The 21,424-nt window shown below is 39.3% G+C and overlaps 1 protein-coding gene across 3 annotated transcripts in view; it reads left to right on the top strand.

Moving 5' to 3' along the window:
• The window catches only part of KHDRBS3 (KH RNA binding domain containing, signal transduction associated 3), a 103,023-nt gene that overhangs the window by 47,302 nt on the left and 34,297 nt on the right, over positions 1-21,424 (top strand). For all 3 annotated transcript variants that reach the window (XM_064442045.1, XM_064442044.1, XM_064442043.1), the window contains exons 4-5: positions 4,637-4,783; positions 10,638-10,777. In XM_064442045.1, the coding sequence (XP_064298115.1) occupies positions 4,637-4,783; positions 10,638-10,777 (287 nt within the window). The remainder of the gene's footprint in view (positions 1-4,636; positions 4,784-10,637; positions 10,778-21,424) is intronic.

The raw sequence follows: 21,424 nt of genomic DNA, 5'->3' as shown, positions 1-21,424 counted from the left end.
GCTTGTAGTGAGAAATGCCCAAGCAAACATAGTAGTGTTTTCACTTTCGAAGGCACCGAACACTTTCACATAAAATAACACTTAATATAACTTAATGTTTCAAGATAAAGAAAAAAATAGGTGAAAGGAGGTAAAATACAGCTGGAAAAAAATTCACAGCTCTCAGGATGACTTATGCAGCTTAAACAATTGGCAAATTGCAATTGTTTCTATGACAAGTATTTGGTTATAGTGGATGTATCCATTACAAGAGCCAAAGCAGACAGCAGAAGAGGGACCTTCAGCTTGATATGTGTTTGTACTAATCAGTTTCACTCTTTACTGAAATAAATCTCTGGCAAAATTTGTAGCAGATAAGTGTCCATCAGTGAGATGTCACCTGTCTGATAAGCTGCATTTTTCAGTTGGAGCATTCCTAATGATACAAATTAAATATTGAACATATTTCTTGCCTGTAACATACTGTGTCTTATAGGCCTCCAGTGAAATCTTTCTGTGGTTATATAACTGTGTTCTTTAAAGACTGATAATGACATATATGGAGTAGTGACTTAAAGGGCTGATTACGGACTGTCTTAAACTGTACTTTTCAGCACATTTCTCCACCAACAAAACGTAAATGTTGTGATTTATAGAGTATTTATCAGGAACTTGATCAGAGCCCGTAAATGCCTTTTTTGTACAACTCAAATTGAACTCTTTTAATCTTGAAAATATTTATTAAATATGACTTACATACATGTAAGTTATATTTATAAAAATATAATAAAGGCTATGAATATATGAAATAGCTGTTTTGAATGAGAGCTGTTACATAATACAGAAAATGCAACTTTTAATCTCAAGTGCTAAACCATTAGCTGTGAAAAGCTACAAACTTGGAATATGACAGTTCAACTCAAAAAAGCCCAAGAATATAAACTAAATTTGCCATTAAGCCAGGATGACAGTAAGGCTCCAAATAGTGTTTTAAATGACATTTAGTGAACATTTTCAGTTCTTGTGGAACATGTCAAACTGACATTGTTCTGTTGCTGGATTACATGTTTCTGTATCAAAATATGATGTGTCGGGGGTAGGAAGGCCCCTGAGTTTTTCTAAGGGCTCTGCACTATAAAAATTTTATTAAAAGCAGAAGCTCAAGCTGAAAAGTTCAGATTCTAACTTGGATTTCAGAATCCTGGGGAAGAGTCTTAAAGGTTTACATTTGAATAATTTGAACTTCTCATGTTTCCTTTGGTAATGATGTAATTATCACTTACATGCTAGTGTACCTGCTACAAACCAGTTTTCCTGAAGAAAAGTGGCAGTACGCTCCACAGACTTCCCTGGCTGAGCCAAACTGCTAGATGCTTTAAGAGGACTTCAAAGACTTGTGGAAGAAAGCTGATAGGAAAGGTTGACAAAATAGAGCAAAGAACATAATTACCTTCTGCAAGTTTTCCAGGGAAAGATATAAAATAGGAAACACAGGATTCCGTCTCACTTTAATTTAAATAAGAGACCTGGGTTTAAAAAGAGCACATTCAGGAAAGTGTTTTCACTGTATCTTTAAGAACTCATTGAACTCTAGAACTCGCTGACTGTGAGTTCTAGAATCAATCTAGCATTTCTATTTCCATTTCTTTTGTCAACATCTGGAGAACCATTTCATGCTTTTACTTGTGATATGCAATATCTAAATTCAGTAATTCTCTTCCATTGGCATGTTTTTTTTTCAAGCTGTGCTGTCACTTCATCACTGGCTTTTCATGAGTCATTGCTCAGTGCAGAGACCTTCTGCTAGACTATTCAGGCTTTCATATGTCTATGGGAGAGTGAAAAAGTAAAAGGACCCATTTCAGAATTTCTTTATTACATGACAAAATTGCTTTTATATTGCAAACCTGAAGAAATAAGTGTTCCATGCCAACAAGTTATTCTCCTGTTATCAACAGTTTGAGACTAATACAGGCCTTTTAACTAGAATATTCTGAATGGTATGTAAAATCTGATAGACGCCGAATTTCATTTAAGGTAACATTAAAAAGAGGTATTGGGTAGTACCTAAAAAAAACCTTACAACCTAAATCAAAGATGGTGTAGTAAAAATGAAGATGGACTGTACTGTGGCCGTATATTTTGATAAATACTGCTACTCAACTACTGATTTAAACCATAGAGTTCTAGGGCTGGTGGCTGGTTCTTGATATCTTGGTAAATAGGGTGGAAAGCAACAGGGTCTATAGGAACAACAGAATACAGGGCAAAATACATTAACTCTCTTTAGGTGTATTGCCAGATGCCTTGTGCGTCAAAATGCATCATAATCTGTGCTATACTCTGCTTTGTTCAGGACCACGAAGGGATGAAATACAAGAGCACAAGGTACAAGGCAAATAGTGAGCTTTCTCATAAGGTTCCCAGGGTGCAGTACTGCAGGGATGTCTGTACTGAGAACAAGCTAGATCAGCTTGTCCAAGCCATGAACCATTTGGTTTGATAGTTTTTGTGTGAGTAGATGGTGATTTGAAGGACACTTGTTTACAAAAACTATAGGAAGTGGCCACCTTGCTGTCTTAGCTCCCTTGTTCCATATCTGCTTTACTTTCATCCTTTCAGCAGCTCTCAAATCTCCATTGCAGTCAACAAAAATTCATTGATTTGGCCAACTGTGCAGCATCCACATGGACCAGGCAAGCCTAGCCAATGCATGTACTGTCAAGTAATGGAAGGCAGAGGGTTTTGTAGGAGCTAAAAATGCTGTCAATGAAGGATATTGGTATGGGAGCAAGCTGTGCCTTTTGTGTTGGTCATCATGGGGAACAGAAAAAGCCTGAAACACTTAATGTGTGCCCAGTGTTGGGATATGTAGGCCCCAGTGGATGAGCTCTTTCCCATTCATGTGCTGCTACAAGAGCTGTGGAAAATAGTGTTGTGTGTGGTGCCAGAATTAGAAAAAAAATATTTTAATCAAAATGAACTTTGCAAGTGAAGCAAGAAAGTATAAAATAAAACCTTCCTTATGGGAGTGATTTTTAGAACAACCTGCACTGAAATATCTTGTATGTTTTGTTAAAATTGCTGGTTGGAATCCATTTTCACCAGGCACTGCACATGAAATTGTGACGTTTCTATTGCTTGCTGCTATTACCAGGCACGCTGATAACCACAGAAATTAATTTTCTTAACTCTCTGCATATCTAACTGCACAGTGGTTTTTTTCCCTTTAAAAAAGGGGACATGGAATGCTTGATAGCATGTGTGTACTAAAAAAACAAAGTATATGGGGAGCTCCACTGATGGAAACATCTAGCTTCTGGTGCTAGATGATGGCTCCTATGTCTTGAATAACTGTGCTTAAATACTCAAGTGAGAAACAGTTGCTATTGAAATGAAATGTTTCAGCTGTTTAATGTTTACATTAGTTGACTTTCTATTCCTAAAATGTGCTGTTTGTGTCAGCAAGATAATGGTTTTGCTGATGCTCTAATCCTGCTGACTCTGGCCTCTTAATAGTCTTGCTGTGGGTGCTTCAACAGTTAACTAGATTCTGTTGATTTTTTTAAACATCCCCATAGTCAAACATCAAGTCTGACAGGAATGTTGTTTGAGAAGCAGAAGCGGATTGTCATTTATAAACCTCAGCCCATAATTAAGGGGTGTGCATGAGGGGAGCTTTCAGCTATCATCAAAACTATATAATTTTAGTAATCTAAAGGATGAAGTACTTACCTGGTGCTCACTACAGTAAGTAGCGGGAAGGATTCTTAGGGCTTTATTTTTTTAGATAGCAGAACCGCTAAGAATTTGATAAAATGTTATCTGATAATACAATGAAATTATTTTTAATGGTGGCTTAGACTCTTGGGAAGTACCAGCCAAACACACATGGCGGGGAAGAGTCGAAGACTTAGATGTCCTTTAGGTCTACACATTTTGCATGTGATTGCGAGTATTCCAGAGAATTGAGCTGTTCCACTACACTGAAATCATAGTTTTTCAGTCACGTTGAAGTGGGTTAGGTGAAGCAGAATAAAAGACACTGTTCTGAAATAGCTAGTGAACTCTCTCTTTCTCTAATGTCCTCCTTCCTTGTCTCATATGCTGAACTGTTGGTTTCATGTCCAAGTAGCACAGTTTTGTGAAGGATGTACTCACGGGGTAGAAATCTCAGTGAGAACAGAAAATAAGTAGTATCTGAGCTGTACAATAACACTAAGAAGAGATTGGAATAATATTGGTTAAAAGAATCTTGCTTTTCTGGAATATTAGATCAAACCTGTTTCTAAAGACTATTTTTGAGAAAAGAGGCTCCAAGTTCACTTACATTTCTCAGTGTCTGTGTGAAACTGCACTTGGGAGAACTGCTGGGAATATTCTCTTGTGCTACAGTTTCTGTATGTGAGCAGAAGCTGATGGGTCCTGTTTTGCCTATTACTAGTCACTTATCAGTTTGCTTATCAACGCTCTGATATATAGCAACATGATTGGTTTGAAGTGTATGAGAAGTGTGTAATTTTATACTTTTAGTTGTTGATATATGAACATAAATAGTATGTACAAATGCCTCTGAAGCAACTTTAACACTTGCATTATAAGATGTTGAAAAGTGGAAAAGCCCCAACTTAACGCACAACTTTTTCTTGTGTCCTAGGAGGAAGAGTTGAGAAAAAGTGGAGAGGCAAAGTATTTCCACCTAAATGATGACCTGCATGTTTTAATTGAAGTATTTGCTCCACCAGCAGAAGCATATGCCAGAATGGGACATGCATTGGAAGAAATAAAGAAGTTCCTAATCCCTGTTAGTATTTCAATTTTTTTCATAAGAATTCTGGTAGTCTTGAGTGAGAAATTTTCTCTAGAACTAACCGATATTGGTCAGGTTTTGTTGCTTCATTCCCTTCACTTGTTAGAAGTGATGTTTACAAATACTTGTCATTCTGATATAGGCAGTTACAGGGTGAATGCCCAACTGTCCACATACTCTCACCTCATGATATGACCTATAGTGAAAAGGCAACTTATTCTTGCTTAGCTGGTCATGTGCAAAGTATTTACATTTACAAATAATTGTAAAAATCTGTAAAATATGGGAAAATATCTTTAAGGTAGGGCTTTGTGTTCTTGGTATACCTGAAGCATCGGTATCGGGTTCTATTTCACTAAGAATAAATACATTTGAAGTTGTAGTATTGCTCTGACCCATAATCCTGGTTTAGTGTTCAGTGCTGAGAATCAATAGTTTTATCTTGTAGCTTTATTTTTTCTTACAAATCTAGTGATACATGGGTTATACCTGTCTACTGGTGTATTCTTCAACTTGTGATGTATGGATATATCAAATGAGATGCAATTTGCAGTATAAGTTTGTACTCCAGGCTTGGGATATGTGTAGACATTGATCTTGCGGGGTTTCCAATGTCTTTTTACAGAAGACTGCTTCTCATGTAAGGTTCAACCTCGACTGTTTTGCAATATTAAACTGCTTGGAACAGTCCAAGCTCTTTTAAGAAGCTGGGGCATGTGAGATGGTCTTATGGTGTGTGAGGTTCCTAATGGTCTTAGCTCTTCAGTGAATGTTCTATTTGGTTATCAAATGACTGAATATCGAAAGCAAAGCACCTTCAAGGTGCATTGATTTCTGTTTTTACTTCTAAAAACATCAGCCAAGTGTTGCTCTGGATTAGTGTCAGATCTTGGACATGTGGAAGACCTAACTAGGGAAACTTCACTAAGGTGTGTGTGAGTGACAGCAGCACATAAAAGTTTGAGAGTATAGTGAGTGTAGCTGTGGTCAGGACCAGTTGGAGATGCCCATTGTATGGCCCCTACAGCCTGTTGGGAGTAGAAATGCCAGCTGTACTTCAGGGTGAAGCCGCTGATGACCTGACAATACTAGTGTATGCAGCTGGAGTTTGTACTTTGTGCTAACTCTAGTCTAGGTCCATAAAACTAAGTCCCCAGCTGCCTGGAGTGGATTGTGTGTTCCTTGAGTTTCTTCTGGCTTGGTTTTGTCTGAATAAAAACTAGTTCATATGCCCCAACACTACTTTATGACATGAACCAAGGCATGGTAAGTAATGATCAGCAGGAGGCATTCTGCTGTGAAATGTGCAAATGTGGACGCACCTTAAGACAATTAACTCCCTGCCCGCCTCCCCCCAAATGTCCTGAGCATGATGTTCTGTTATAAAGCAAGCACCACATCGTAACTGTCTGCAGGTGCCAAATGGCTTTTGCTTTGATGTATATGAAGAGGTAAATAATTATTTACGTTCGAAAATCCTAACTGATTAGGTAGGGTATACTCAACAGAACATTTGTAGGAACGCTGGGCTGTCATAATGTCAAAGGTTACTGTATTTACATGATTCATGATTTGATCATGTGAAGAGATAAGGGAGAAGTAAGGTCTTGGCTGTTCTAGTGAACAAACAGCTGTTAGATGAAAATATGCTTAATTTGATAAGTGCTTTTTGCGTGCACTAGATGTAAGGATATATCTGATTCCTCTGTCCCCTTCGTCAGATCTTATTTTTCTTCATTGAGCTTGATTCACCTAATATAATAAATGAAGTAAGTTTATCAAAACCTAGTCATTACTCTGCCACTGTTAAGCCAGTGAAATTATAGGCTGATAATGAGCAATTCCATTCCTTGGTTGTAAATTTTTGTCTCAGTTTTTGTTCATTGCATCTTTATTGTACTGAGCTGAACTGGTGCTGCATAATCTTTTCTGAACTATGGGATCAAGCCAACACCACCTTAATTTCCCTTTGGCTTTTCAAATGTAATCTTATCAGAATAGCTCTAAATGCCTTAATCATTTCCGACCCCCTGCCCCCCACCTTGCAGCAGCCACTCCAGGAAGGAATAAGGAGCAGCTTTGTCCTCTGCAATACAACCATTTGGTTAACTGCTGCCAAATGCAACTTGGTTTTTCATATTCTGTAAAGTCTGTTTTGGCTTTCTTAGCAAATTATCAATTTTATCTCAAGTAAGAAGTCCTGGTATCAGGATATATGATTGTGATCTTAATTTGTGTTCTCACAGAGTAAGCTAACTGTTCCTTCCAACAACTTTAGATGCTGATCCTAACTTACGTATATGGTTATTGTTCAGTTTTCAGATCAGACCTGAATATACAATCACAATTGGTGCTAGAATGTAGAGTATAAAATACCTTTTAGTAGCTGACCATAGCAAAAATGCCTTAGTCTCTCTTTTCAGATCTTTTTAGATCTGTGAACAAGCACCTTTGCATTGAAGTTCAGCCTCAAACAGCTGCAGTGGCGTACTCTCCTTTAAACTATTGATATAAGTCAAACCAAGACACGAAACCTTCTGACTCAAATATTTTTTTGGCCCTGCTTGTCATGTTGCCTTTGACCCTCCCAGCCTTCTGCAGGTAGAACCATGGCTTCTGACTTCAAGTATATTCTTTTGTCCTCCTTTAAATTAGCCAGTCCCTTTGTTCTGGCCAGACCCTCTGGTCAGCAGTCTGTTCAACTGTTAGATCGGTGGGTGTTTTGCTTGATATTTGTCCCAGAACTACTTCTGTCATTTGAGACACAAAGCCAGGTACTTCCACCCTCACCTCCCCCTGGGTCCTGTGTTACACCATCACTCCAGTTTTGGCCAATAGGATTTTTCTTAGTCTATCTTGCTTAATTTTTGAGTAGTAGCAGTCATTCTTCTTTTAACAGCTACGACATTAATTATGCTTTGCTGTAACCTGAGTTACTTGTTTTCCTTGTCTTTAAAGCAAAGTATAGAAATATCTTTGAGAGAACAACCTGTAGCCGTCAACTTACAATGTGAGCAGAATTTGCAAGTTCTTCCTATAGTCTCCCTTGCCTCCTGCATGTTCAGTTTGTAACATGTGGGGATGAAATAGCATTTAATAGTATTTGGAAGAGCTGGTAGGCCTTGGAAACTCACACGCTTCTCTTTAAGCAAGCTGGCAAATAACTCTAAGGTGTATGTGCAAAGGTAGCTGGAAACCTGATAACTCTTGCTCACTGCCAGGATAAAGAACTGCTTTGGTGTTTTGCAAAAATTAACAGGGTTTTGCAGGGATCTGTCCTAACATTAAATAAAAAAAAATTTTTACTAATAGTTTGAATGATAAATTGGAAGAAGTTCTTAAGTTGCAGCAGCTCTCCTTGGAGTCATCTGTCAGTGTGTTGATCAGGGCTGGGTGAAAATTGCAGATCACATCTAAGAGAATGTTGCTTAGTTGGGTCATGTAAGTAAATCTGTGTAGGGATAAAATTTCATGTCTATCTTGATGCAGTCATTCCTACAGATGAAAACATCCTCCATGTTCAGAGAAGACTGTACTCGGAGTCAGGATGGGCAGTACTCATAAAATGAGAGTATATCTGTTCACGTGAAATTAATCAGCAGGATTTGACTGAAATTCAAGTGTTGCCACTGACTAAACTGTGCAGGGGAGGAGTGCAGTCTAAAGGGTTTCTGTGACCATCTTGTGTTCTAGGTGAGGAAGAGATTGCTGTCTCCTCAATTTCACTTGAAGTGTGCTGGTTACCAGCAGCAGGTATTCATAAATTGACTTTCTGTTACTTTTAATTGAAGAATCCATTTCAGAGTCTAGTGGATTAACACAGCTGCTTATCATGGCTTCCTTGTACTGCCCCTTCTTTGTTTGTCCTCCTGCCTCTGGCATATGTGATAAGGTCCATATTTTCTGTCCTGCGCCTTTGTGCAGTAGAGGCCTTGTCTATGATTTGGGCTGCTGGTATGTCTAGTAGTATGCTGCAGGAAAATGAGAAATCATTAAGGATGTAGCATGTGCAGTGGCAACCTAGGCATGTCTAAGAAATTAAATGATACTAATATAAAATGATGATCAAAAGTGTTTTTCTAGGAGCACAATTCTGAGGCTGTCATCTTGTGGAGAAGTTATAAAGGGCATCTCTGACATATGCTATGTCTGAACTTCTAAGACCAAAGTATTTTTTGTGGTACAGTTCTAACAATTCATTAGCATTTTGTTTCAGGACTGAACTTGTTTGTTCCTTACATGCCTTGCATAGAATTTTCCTGTTGTAGCCAATTCTGGTCCAGCAACAAAGCACAAATATGAAGTGGGTTTCTGTACAATAGTTGGCCAGAACAGTATGCAACTGTCTGTTTTCTATTCTACTCCCTGCGATGGTTTGGCTGTGTATTGGGTCCAAGCTGTTCTTAATGAAATCTGTATCTCGAAAGCTCCAATTATGCGGTTTGAAACAGTTGAATCAGTCTTCCGGACTTTTCTCTTAATCTTGTTTGCTGGTTGATTTCTGCTGCTCAGTAGAGGATGATCTCAGATGAGCCGTTGTGAGTTAAATTTCAGAGCCTATTCAAGACAACTTGGACAAAATGCCTTTATAGTGTGACTTTTTTTAAATGCTAACTATCTTAAGAAATGGCATGTAAAGGAAAACTTTCTTATTTCTGCTTGTGGAAGCCTAGGGGAGAAGCAGAATGTTTCAAGGATAATTGGGTTCTTTGAATTCATAGAAGTGTTAACCTCCTTTCAGTGCAGAGTTATGTTTCGGAGTTGTCTGCTGCAAGGCTACTTGACAGTCTTTTGGTACCTGCCTAGTGCATAAATGCAATAAACTCAGGTTTCCAATAAGAGATGTACATCCTTTGTTTTGTAATTGAACTGTAAAATGGTCAGTATTTGAACAAACCTCCTTTCTTTGAAATGGGAGGATTTGCAGATAAGAGCTATTATAAAAGTATCACCTTAGAGCACCTATGTATTTTGATACTTTGTATGTATACACATTGAGTAAAATTTATTTTTCTGATTTACCTTTACAGATGCATTTTTTGGCTTACTTTAAGTGGAGGAAAAATGATAGAAAAATATGTATAGCTCAAGAGTTCTTTGCTGTACAGATTTTATTCCTGTGTGATGTGCTAGTTTTGGAGGTTGGCTACAGGCCCCTGAACACTCTTGTGTATTTTAGAAGTACCATATTTATTCCATATAAGTAACTTCAGCTTTCTTTTGGCAAACCTTGGGAGAGGATTTGTGCACAATAAGGAACATCCCACGTGTCTTCAGCTTGTTTACCATTGCATATTCTAGAACTGAAATATTTGAAGCTCTTTTTGAGATAATAGTACATCTGTATTGAATGAATTTCCTTATATATTTTCTTTAAATCCTGATTTTAAAAGTGTAGATGTCTAATCTATTTCTTCTTCATCAGGGGCTGTTCTCAACAGTGTGTTCATTCTTTACTGCTTTGTAACACCAGGCAATGGGATTTCATGTGCTTTTAACACGCTATCATTCTACAGCTGGAGCTACAAACCACATCTCAGCTCAGAATGTGGGACCTTGATTTTGTTGTTGTTTTTCCCTCTATAGCATTCTAACATTGGCATTTTAAGTGGTAATGCTGCATGGAGATAATATGCAATGGGAAAGAAAATTCCTGAGCAAAAATTAATATGTAGAACTCCTTTAGAAATTTTCAACTGAATAATATGCCTATAGTATTCTGCATAGTAAACTTTTTCAGTGGGCTGTTCCACTTTTTAAGAGGAAACTTCCAGGATCAGTGTTTGCTGATACTAACTTGGTGGTTGAAGAGTTTGGGTTTTTTTCTCACTCTGCCCCCCTGTTTTAGGACTACAACGATGAAATCAGACAGGCACAGCTTCAAGAATTGACATATCTAAATGGTGGTTCAGAAAATGCAGAAGTTCCAGTAGTTCGTGGAAAACCATCTATTCGAGCAAGAGGAGTACCCGTTCCTGCTTTGGCCAGGTAAGTATCTCAGCTGCAGCGGAATTTCATTTGAATGTACATATTTTAAGCTTCTCCTTTCAAACACCTCCCCCCACCCCAGAATACAACAGTAAAACTCATGAAGGACTCCCAAAATATGAGCAAAAGATAAGGGAAACAATCTTGATTTGTTAAAGACGGTTTAATTAGTTTAGACTGAATTAACAATAGTACCGAAATTTGTGTTATGAAACTTGAATGATACCTATGTTAAACAATGTACATCATAGAAGATGCTCGATCTTACTGTGTGAGCACCTGCTTGACTTCTAACTTTCATTTGCTCCTTAGGTGCATGTAGGGTCTGTGTATTGGCCCTGTAGAGCTTGTGGCTTTGAAAAACCGGTACATCTGTCTTGCCTTGATGGACATATGAATTCCAGAGTGATTTCTCTAACTTATGGAATACACCTATTCCCTTTTTTACAGAATTACAAAGTTTTTGTAGTCATGATGTTATAGCAGTGCTTTGGAAGTAGAATTTGGATTCAGTCTCATCTCAATCGGATGTCTGATTCCTTCAATAAAAAGTGGCTTTTGTTTGATTCAGGAGTAGGCAAGTCTACTGCTTCTTTTGCTTTATTTTTCTTTGACACAGGAAATGTTTTATATTAGCTCTAGCGTCCCCTATCCTCCTTGCAGTACTGAGATGACAGCTTCAACTCCTTTGAATCCTGAAGTGTGAAAACAAAATAAAGTGCATAACTGTTTCTGTTACAGCATGGAGACATCGTGGCTGCAGCAGCTAAGTGTAATTTTCTACAGTGAACTATTTTCCTTCGCTTGTGTCTATGGTGCTTATTAATGCAAGCTGGAAACTTATATTTCAGCTTTTAAAAATATTTTCAGAACAATATTCTGAAGTGTTTTAACTCAGACTAAGTATGTTAGAAGAAAAAGCACCGAGGAACGTACATTCTGTAATAATGATGATTGCAAACACAATGCAGAATGAATCTTAATTTAGAATTTAAAATTACTGTTGGTTGTGTCCTGTAAGAATATAATTTCTCTAAATCAACAAATTTTTGTTCTTATATTGTGTAATATATCTAGTCTGCTTCTCTTCTTGATTTTAATGTTGCTCAGAGTAGTGGTAATTACATAGCAAGGTTCACATGCTTCAGTACTATAATCAGCCCTACAAAAGTGCCTGCAAATTAGAGATCTCATTTGTTTTTGGAGATTGGTTTTCTGTTAATCCTTTCCCATAGATGGCTGTAACAGCTCTGCTACAGATGCTCAGTACAGAGACGCTCACAGTTCTATTTCATGTTCACTTCATGTTTACTTCATATGTCCTTAAGCTACTGTTTGCGATACAGAAGTTATTGATAAGATCAGACCAAACAAGTTTGATACCTAATTTCCACTACTAGTTTCTAGAACATGCATGCATAATTAACTTTTCATAGCCCTGAATTTCTAACATTACTAGTTCCATCCTCTGGATTTTTGTGAATTATTTTTCAAACCTGCATTTTATACAGACATACACGCTGTTCAGTAGCTCAGTCCTTTGTAGTTCATCCTGTTGGCCTACAACGACTGAAGTGTCTTCAGGGTAGATGTAAATGCTATTAGCATTTTATTTGGAGATGACAGCTAAAAATTGTACTTGTCATCACCTTTTTTATATATGTTCTAAAGAGAACTGAAAGGTGGTTTGCTTGTTTGACTTGTCCTTACTTTAAAGCTTGTCTTAAACTCCAAGATTTTTTCCCTTCAAACTGAAGTGCTCTGTTAGCATAAGACTTCTTGAGAGAAATTTAATGCCATTGCTACTGAGATACCATTGAGTCAAAGATCTCAACTTCAGTTGCAATGCTCTGATTCTTTTCTAGCACGAAGTGGTTTCAGTGAGTAATACTTACACTGAAGTAAAGCTTTGTTAAAGGCTTTGTCTCAGTGTTAAAGTTTTAATAGCAAGTGTCCCTGAGGTCCAGGAGAGGTTGAAACAAGCCTTTTCAGGCTTTGCAAAATGAAGTCTAAAACCTCAATCCCAGTCTGTGTAGTCTATAGCATATTTTTAAGATGCCAGCCTTGACACATGAAACATCCTGTGAGGATGCAGTAATTGTGTGTTTAAGTTTGCAATTTTTTTAAGCCTTTATTCCTGAATAGTTTCACTTAAACCCCAAACCCTAATTTATGCTTTTTTTACTCCTTATCAGACATGTTGAAATTGGAGATAATGCATCTTGTCAAGTACCTTCTTTTAAGACTGCTATGTGTATGTTTAGCTCCATACCAAAATTTTTCTTTGTAGAAAACAATACATTTGTTGTGCTGGCACACAAAATTCTACCTTGTGCACAGCTGTTCCTGTATATGGTAAGTAATTTCCTAATGGTTGTGGTTTAAGTTTTTTGTCTGCTTTTTCTGGCTTGTTCTGGACTTTCTTGACTGAATTTTTTGACCGTAGAGCCAAGTATGATTTTTGGGAGTGAGTGGATGGAATTTGCTGTAGAAGGGTTGTATGTGTTTTGAGCTTTACTTTTAGGAATGTGCTTTTCTTATCATTGCAGCATATAGCTGCTTCCTTCTGCCCTCCTTCCACTGCATTTTTTTTCCTTCATCTTAATACTGTTACAGATGACCTTCAGATGTAATTACAGCACTTCTATTTTCTGTGATGTTTATGCTGAGCATTTAACGTCTTTAGTACCTGCCTCTTGTGCAACAACAGAAGGGACATGAGAATCTTTCCCTGTGAAAGTCTGGGTTTCATTCCTTTGTTTTTATTGTAAACTGATATTGTTCTTAAATGTGTTTTTGAGGTGACTGCATAAAATGAAGGATCATACCAATTACTTTTTAATTTATTGTGTTAGCAAGCTTAGAGAATCCATGATGTTTAATGTGATGCTGTTATAGTGAGTAGCTAGATGATGTACCTCTTTTGGAATCAGTGTTTCTTTAATACAGTTGAATTCCCATCCTGAATCAGTGCAATATAATTGATAATACTCCTGAAATGTGAATTAAAAGGCTGCAAATAAACATGTGCTAACATACATGTTAACGTACACCTCTAAGGACATTTTGCAAATATAAAACTAGCATTTCCTCTCTAAAACTTCATATTTATATTAACAATAAATAAAAATAAGGTTTAAGGATCACTCAATTCTGACTCAAACTAAGATATATTGGAAAAATCAAATTCTAGGGGATGATAATGGTCTAAGAATATGTATAGATCTTCCTTGCTACATTGGGATGGGGAAACAATTCATGTCACATAGCTAGAAATCACTGTTAGAATCAGAATGGTGTGGGTTGGAAGGGATCTTTAAAGATCATCCAGTCAATGCCCATGCCATGGGGAGAAACTTATTCCCCTAGATGAGGCTGCTCAAAGCTCCATCCAACCTGACCTTGAACAATTCCAAAGATGGAAGTCCAGCTTGGCTCCTCAATTCAAGAAAGGCAGGGAGCTACTGGAGAGAGTCCAGCAGAGCTACAAAGATGATCAGGGGACTGGAGCACCTCTCTTATATGGAAAGGCTGAGAGGCCTGGGTTTGTTCAGCCTGGACAAGAGAAGACTGAGGAGGGATCTCATCAATGCTTATAAATATCTGAAGGGTGGGTGTCAGGAGGATGGGGCTGGACTCTTCTCAGTAGTGCCCAATGACAGGACGAGGGTCAATGGGCACAAGTTGGAACACAGGAAATTGCACCTGAGTATGAGGAAAAACCTCTTTCCTGTGCGGGTGCCAGAGCAGGGGCACAGGCTGCCCAGGGAGGCTGTGGAGTCCCTTCCCTGGAGACATTCAAACCTACCTGGACATGTTCCTGTGTCCCTGTTCAAGCAGGAGGTTGGACGAGATGATTTCCAGAGGTCCCTTCCAACCCCTACCATTCTGTCATTCTATGGGGCATCCACAGCTTCTCTGGGCAACCTGTTCCAGTATCTCACCACCCTCATCGTAAAGAATTTCTTCCTTATGTACAACCTAAATCTCTACCCTTGATTTCACTTAAAAACCATTTCCCCTTGTCCTGTGACTACAAGCCCTGGTAAAATGTCTCTTCGTCTTTCTTGTCAGCACCCCCCCTTAAGTATTGAAAGGCCAGGGAGAGCTGGGGTTCCCTCATAAGACTGAGAGGAATTGTGTTTGAAAACAGATATTTTGGTTAAACTGAGGGATGAAAAATTAATTTCCCCAAAAGCCAACATGTAGGAATAGTCCTGTTAAAGAAATAGCAAAATTCTGGTTTATGCTTGCAGGGGATTGTGGGTTTTTTACTTTCTCAATTATTTTTATTCATATATGAGTGTGTGCATGGCTGGGATCCTAATGGATGAATGACTGTCACTCTTTCCAGGGACAAATAAAACTGTTCAGAAGTTGTAGGTGAGTCTTATGTGTCAAAAGTAATATAAGGTGATGTGGATCACTGCTGTAATGTGTTTGCAACTTCGCATTGTTCTTTGTTAGTCACCAGATCAAACTTAAACCCAAGCTGATTCCAGACATGACAGGAATGACTTTTTTTAAAGAATAAATTTTTTGTTGTGAACATGTAGGTAACGCATTACGAAAGATTCTGTAGCACAAAATATTTGGCAAATCATAGAATGTCCTCAGTTGAAGTGACCCACAAGGAACATCAAGTCCAACTCCTGTCCCTGCACAGGACAACCCCAAATTCACACCATGTCTCTGAGGGCCGTGTCCAAGTGCTTCCTGAATATCACCAGGCTGGTGCCGTGATGCCTCCCTGGGGAGCCTGTTCCAGGGCTCCACCACCCTCTGGGGGAAGAACCTTTTCCTAATGCCCAGCCTAACCCTCCCCTGGCACATCTCCCTGCCATTCCCTCGGGTCCTGGCGTTGGTCACCAGAGAGAAGAGATCAGTGCCTGCCCCTCCTCCTCCCCTTGGGAGGAAGCTGCAGACCACGATGAGGTCTGCCCTCAGCCTCCTCTGCTCCAGGCTGATCAAACCAAGGGCCTTTAGCTGCTCCTCATATGGTTTCCCCTCTAAACCCTTCACCAAGTTCATGGCCCTCCCCTGGACACTCTCTGGTAGCTTTGTACCCTTAAAGTCCTGTGGCTCCCAAACCTGCCCGCAGCACTCGAGGTGAGGCCGCCCCAGCGCGGAGCAGAGCGGGACAATCCCCTCCCTCGCCCGGCTGCAGCGCAGGGCTTGATGCCCCCCAGGGCACGGCTGGCCCTCTTGGCTGCCAGGGCACACTGGTGGCTCATGTTCAACTTCCATTGACTGGAACCCCCAGGTCCCTCTGCAGAGCTGCTCTCCAGCCTCTCGTTCCCCCGTCTGGGGCTGCTGTGCCCCAGGTGCAAAATCTGGCACTTGCCCTGGTTAAACTTCATATGTTGGTCATTGCCCAGCTCTCCAGTCTGTCCAGAATCAAAACCTGAAACTGGCAAAAAAAAGCCTGAACTAGCAAAGCCAGTTCATGATCCAGGACAAAAGCAGGTATTTTGTTCAGGGCGTTCTGTTTCTTCAGTCTTGGGGTAAATCTCCCATTTTTCACAATAAAACATGATTGTACATATTACTGCTTTCAAATAAAAATGTAAACCAAAACTTGCCTAAGAGTAACTTCACTGGTGACTCATTAAAAAAAAAGATGAAAAGGCAGGAATCCTAGCTCTGAGGGGTATCTGAGTTATTGAACATCCCTGCAGATGTATGGAACTATGAATCTTAAAACTAAATAATTCCAGATGTTTTCTCACTGAATAATATAGTGTTAGGGAAGTGGTCCTAAATTTCAAAAAGTGATTTATTTTAAAATATCCTTATATTTACTTCCCTTCTGGAGGGGAGATATTGAAAAGGAGCGTCGCATCACAAAAACTCCTTTAGTTTTTGTTCTTTCACTGAAAGTGAAAGCAAGCTGTGAACTGACCCTAGCTGTGATTTCATAATCGTCATTTACTGAGTCAGTCATCCAGTGAAAGGAGAAACTTGAAATAAAAATCAGTATAATACTAGAGAGAAGGAAGCGGTAAATGAAAAGATAAGAAATTAGACCTACTCTTTAGGGAAGCCAGAAGGGAGTATCGGCCAGACACTGTGCCTGCTATGGTTAAGGGCAGTACTTTAGTTTGCTGGAAGCAAATCCTAGAAACCCTCTGGGACTCTACTATAAAGTAGATATAGCAAAAATTATTGCTAATAACGGCCAAAAAGGGGAAGTGTTTAAGTAGTTTTCTATGGATGTATTTAAGTTGTATAAACTGGTAAAATACTGTTTTAGTGGCAATCAAAGATGAGATAGTACCTGTGAAAAATGTTTTGAGTCCAGCTTAGTGTAATGCGGTTCTGAGTGTTACTAGATTCTTTAGAATATTTTCTGCACATTAAACTCTCTATTCAGACAGCGGGTGATTAATCAGTTACCCAGTGCAGTGCTTAAGTAATGTTTGACATATACAGAGTAAGGGTACACTTTTCAGGATTTTATACATCAAAATTATCTTCTATAATTACTATACTGCATTTACAAGTCATACCAGCACGTTCTAACACTTTTGTGAAAGGCCTGTTCTCCCATTCTTTAATGTATTTATGATAACTTTATAGAAATTAAGTGATTCACTTTTTATTTTTTCCTCATACTACATTGCAAGTATAGATATTGAAACTCTTGTGGGGGGAAGATTGTTTCCAGCAAAAATAGTTTTCATGACTCTATTTTCAAAGGATGCTGTGACATGAGTTAAATTAGATCATTTCTTCCCACTGTTCTGGTGTACTGTTCAGTGTGTAGTGAAAACAGAAGATTTTGAATGAGTTACTGGGATTGGCTTTATTTAATCTCTAGTCCATGGTACCCAGATTGAAAAACACCTTTTTTCACTGCAGAACCTACAAGTTAATTACGTACCTATGGGTGTAGAATTATTCTTAATTTAACTACCTAAATTACCTGTGCTTTTAGTGGGGATAGGTTAACCTCGTTCACTGGATTCATCGCTCCCAGATTAATAAAATCAGGAAAAAACAAAGCCAAATTTATGACAAAGGTGAAATGGCGAAGTATTCCAAATTTTCTCACATATCAATAGTAATCTGTTTCAGGGCAGGAAAATGTTTCTTTGAGAGCAGGACTCAGCGGTCTCAAGTACATATAGATGAGCACTTTGATTTTAAAACACGTCTGGAGGTGAAGATAGTAGCACCTGGCTGGAAGATAGGATTTACTGAGTATGTTTAAGTACTGCCTATTTAACTACCACAGTCTGTTTAATATAAAATACAGTTAATAGGTACTTAAGGAGCAGGGTTTTCCTCATCTGAGGAACTTTGAGATACTGATGTAAGAGTAGAGTTTTTTTTACAAATGTAGGAAAAAGAAAACCAGACACTACTGTATCCTGCAATGGTTCAGTACTCATGTATTTGCAGTACCATAAAGGAGCTTTTTATTTCAGGTGTCCTGAAAATAATACACATTAACTCTGTTTCAAAGTACTTACACAATCAAAGTATACAAAAAGTTTGAAGACAGATATATGGGGGGGTTCAGTGCCCATTTGTGTGCACCATTAGCCTGGCTATGTTGGCAGTCTCAGTACTTGTGGGCCCTGGACTAAGGAGGACATTCAAAAGATTTCTGAAAGGGAATCTTTTCTGAAAGGGAATGAAATGCCAGCACGGTAGTGAGGAGGGAAAATAAAGGCAAAAAGGCCCTTCTTGTATTTCAGAATATAAGCAGGTTGTCAAGGCTGACAAATGAGTTTTGATAACACAACTTTTAAGGTTTGGGGATATAATGCTTTGTGGCCTGTAGAAGTGGAAAAAAGATCTTCTGTAATGAAGAAATAGAGGAAGGATTAAGAGAGCTATCAGGCAAGGAAATACATTAGGAGACTGATCAAATTTCAGATTCAGAAGTATTCTGATTGAGGATTAATATAGCACAGTTTTCTTTATCAAAAGGAAAAGTTATTTCCAGTATTTATGCTGCTTTTAGTGAAACCATGAATTATGTACTTGAACCAAAGTTGTGGATCAAGACTGTTTCACAGTTATTTGAACAAATGTGCCATAATTCTAATTAAATGGGTATTTGGTATCTATTCATTGAAGCTTCAAAATCTACTTTTCTAAACCCTCAGTTAAACATGAAAGAATATCTGATTTTGGGAGAGGAGCCCTTCATTGTCTTAAAGTTTTGATGACACCTGAAAGTTCCATGCTAAATAATTTTTCACTTAGTTAGAAAAGAAAGGCTATTTTAGGTGTTTTTATAAAGGAAAAAAAGAATAGTCTGTAGGCTGTGTGCAAAGACAAGAGTTGATGGTGGCAGCTGAAATCTGGCCTGCAGAATTAAATTATGTCCTTGGTCAAAGAAGCAAGCAGTGAAAAACTAGGAGGGACTACGAGCCATGATGAATTTTATTTGATAGTAAGGTATCTCTGTGAATGTGATAGAACAGAGCTGACATATCTCGATTTGGATGCAATAAGCAGAAAAATAATCAGTGTTAGCAGGTACACCAAGGTTTTTTGAATTTATAGGTGAGACAGTTGTAGAAGGAAAAGGGTAGAGAAATGACCCTCTGCAGTTTCTTCAGAGAGCTGAGCAGCAGATGTATACCCCTCAAAAGTGGTTTAGTAGGAGAAGGAAAGCCCAGGAAAGTGAAAGAACAAGATTCCAGAAGGAAAAATGTCATTGGCTCAGAAATGGTAAAAACAACATGGAATAGGTGGAGAAACGCTGTAGGAGATCTAGCTGCAACACAAGAGTAGGCAAGATGGATTAGAACTGAGACCTGTGGCAGGACTAGCTAAATCATGGAGGATGAGAATTTTAAGAGATGTGTGGGGACTAAACTGCCCTAGGGCCATCAGTTCTGCCCCTAATGGACAGACACATCTGCTGCATAGACATAAGTAGAGATGACTTGCAGGAGTCATCAGCAATGTGTTGAGGGATGTCAAAGTCAACACAAAGTGCTTTTATGAATACTCAAGTAGGAATAGGAAGGTTAGGGAAAATGTGGGCCTACTGCTGAATGGAGCAAGGGCCCTGGTGACACAGGGAATGAAAGACTGAGGTACCTACTATCTTCTTGAACTCAATCTTTACTAGTAAGAGTGGCCTTCTTAAATCCAAGGACGTAAAGATGAGGGGGAAAGCATACCCTTGGTGGAAGAGGATCTGGTTAGAGAATAGCTAAGCAAACTTGGTGTATATAAGTCTGTGGGCTCTGATGGAATGTACCCACAAGTGCTGAGGGAGCTGGCGGATGTCATGGTGAAGCCACTCCCAATCTTTGAACAATTGTGGAGATTAGGAGAGGTGCCTGAGGACAGGATGTCACTGTAAATGTCAGTCCTACTTTCAAAAATGACAAGGAGCACCTTGTGAACTATAGACTGGTCAGCCTCACCTCCATCCCTGTGCAGGTGATGGAGCAACTAATCCTAGAAACCATTTACAGGCACATAAACTACAAGGTCATCAGAAGTAGTAAACATGGATTCACAAAGTCATGCTTGATCAAAATGATAGTATTCTATAATGAAGTGACTGGCCTGGTATGTGAGGGGAGAGCAGTGGATATTGTCTGCTGTGACTTCAGCAAGGCTGTCTTCCATAAGGTCCTTATAGAGAAACTGTTATGTATGGGTTGGATGAGGAGACAGGTGGATTGAAATTTGGCTGAATGGCTAGGCCCAGAGGGTGGTGATCTGTGGTACGAAGTCTAGCTGGAGGCCAGTAACAAGCAGTGTAGCCCAGGGTTTGATACTGCCTCTGGTCCTGTTTAACTTCATTCATGATCTGGATGATGGGGCAGAGTCTACCCTTAGCAAGTTTGCAGGTGACACTGAGCTGGGAGTAGCGGGTGATATGCCAGAAGGTTGTGCTGCCAACCAGAGGGACCTCAAAAGGCTGGAGAAATGGCCTGACAGAAACCCCATGAAGCTCAACAAGGGGAAATGCAAAGTCCTGCACCTGGGAAAGAACAACCCCATGCACCAATATATGCTGGAGGCTATCCAGCTGGAAAACAGCTTGGCAGAAGAGGACCTGGCTGGACACCAAGTTGAACATGAGCCAGCGATGTGTGCTTGCTGCAAAGAAGGCTAATGATATCCTGGGCTGCATTAGTGTTGCTCGCAGGGTGAGGCGGGTGATACTTCCCCAGTGCTCATCACTGGTAAGATCACACCTGGAGTGCTGTATCTATTTCTGAGCTCCCCAGTGCAAATGGGACATGGGTATATACTGCAGAGCGTTCAGCAGAGGGCCACAAAGATGATGAAGCATATGGAGCGTCTCTCCTGTGAGGAAAGCCTGAGAGCTGGGACTGTTCAGCCTAGAGAGGAGAAGGCTCTTTGCAGTGGTGCCTAGTGATGTGACTCTGGCACACATTGCCCAGAGAGGTTTTGGAGTCTCCATTCTTGGGGACATTCAAAAACCACCTGGACGTGGTCCCGGGTAAGTGGTTCTATGTGGCACTGCTTGAACAGGAGCTTGGATCAGGTGACTTCTAGCAGTCCCTTCAAACCTCAACTATTCTGTCATTCAGTGATGGCATTTCATTGGAGCAGTCATAGTGGCTCAGGCCTTAGGCAATCTAGTTTAATAGTCTATTCCTACATGTTGATATCCCCTGATTCTTACATTGGAAATGCCTG

This window comes from Phalacrocorax carbo, chromosome 2 (genome assembly GCF_963921805.1).
Source record: "Phalacrocorax carbo chromosome 2, bPhaCar2.1, whole genome shotgun sequence".
NCBI classification, from domain to species: Eukaryota; Metazoa; Chordata; class Aves; order Suliformes; family Phalacrocoracidae; genus Phalacrocorax; species Phalacrocorax carbo.
The sequence above is the reverse complement of the archived record's forward strand: the minus strand, read 5'-3'. Positions and strand labels throughout refer to the sequence as shown.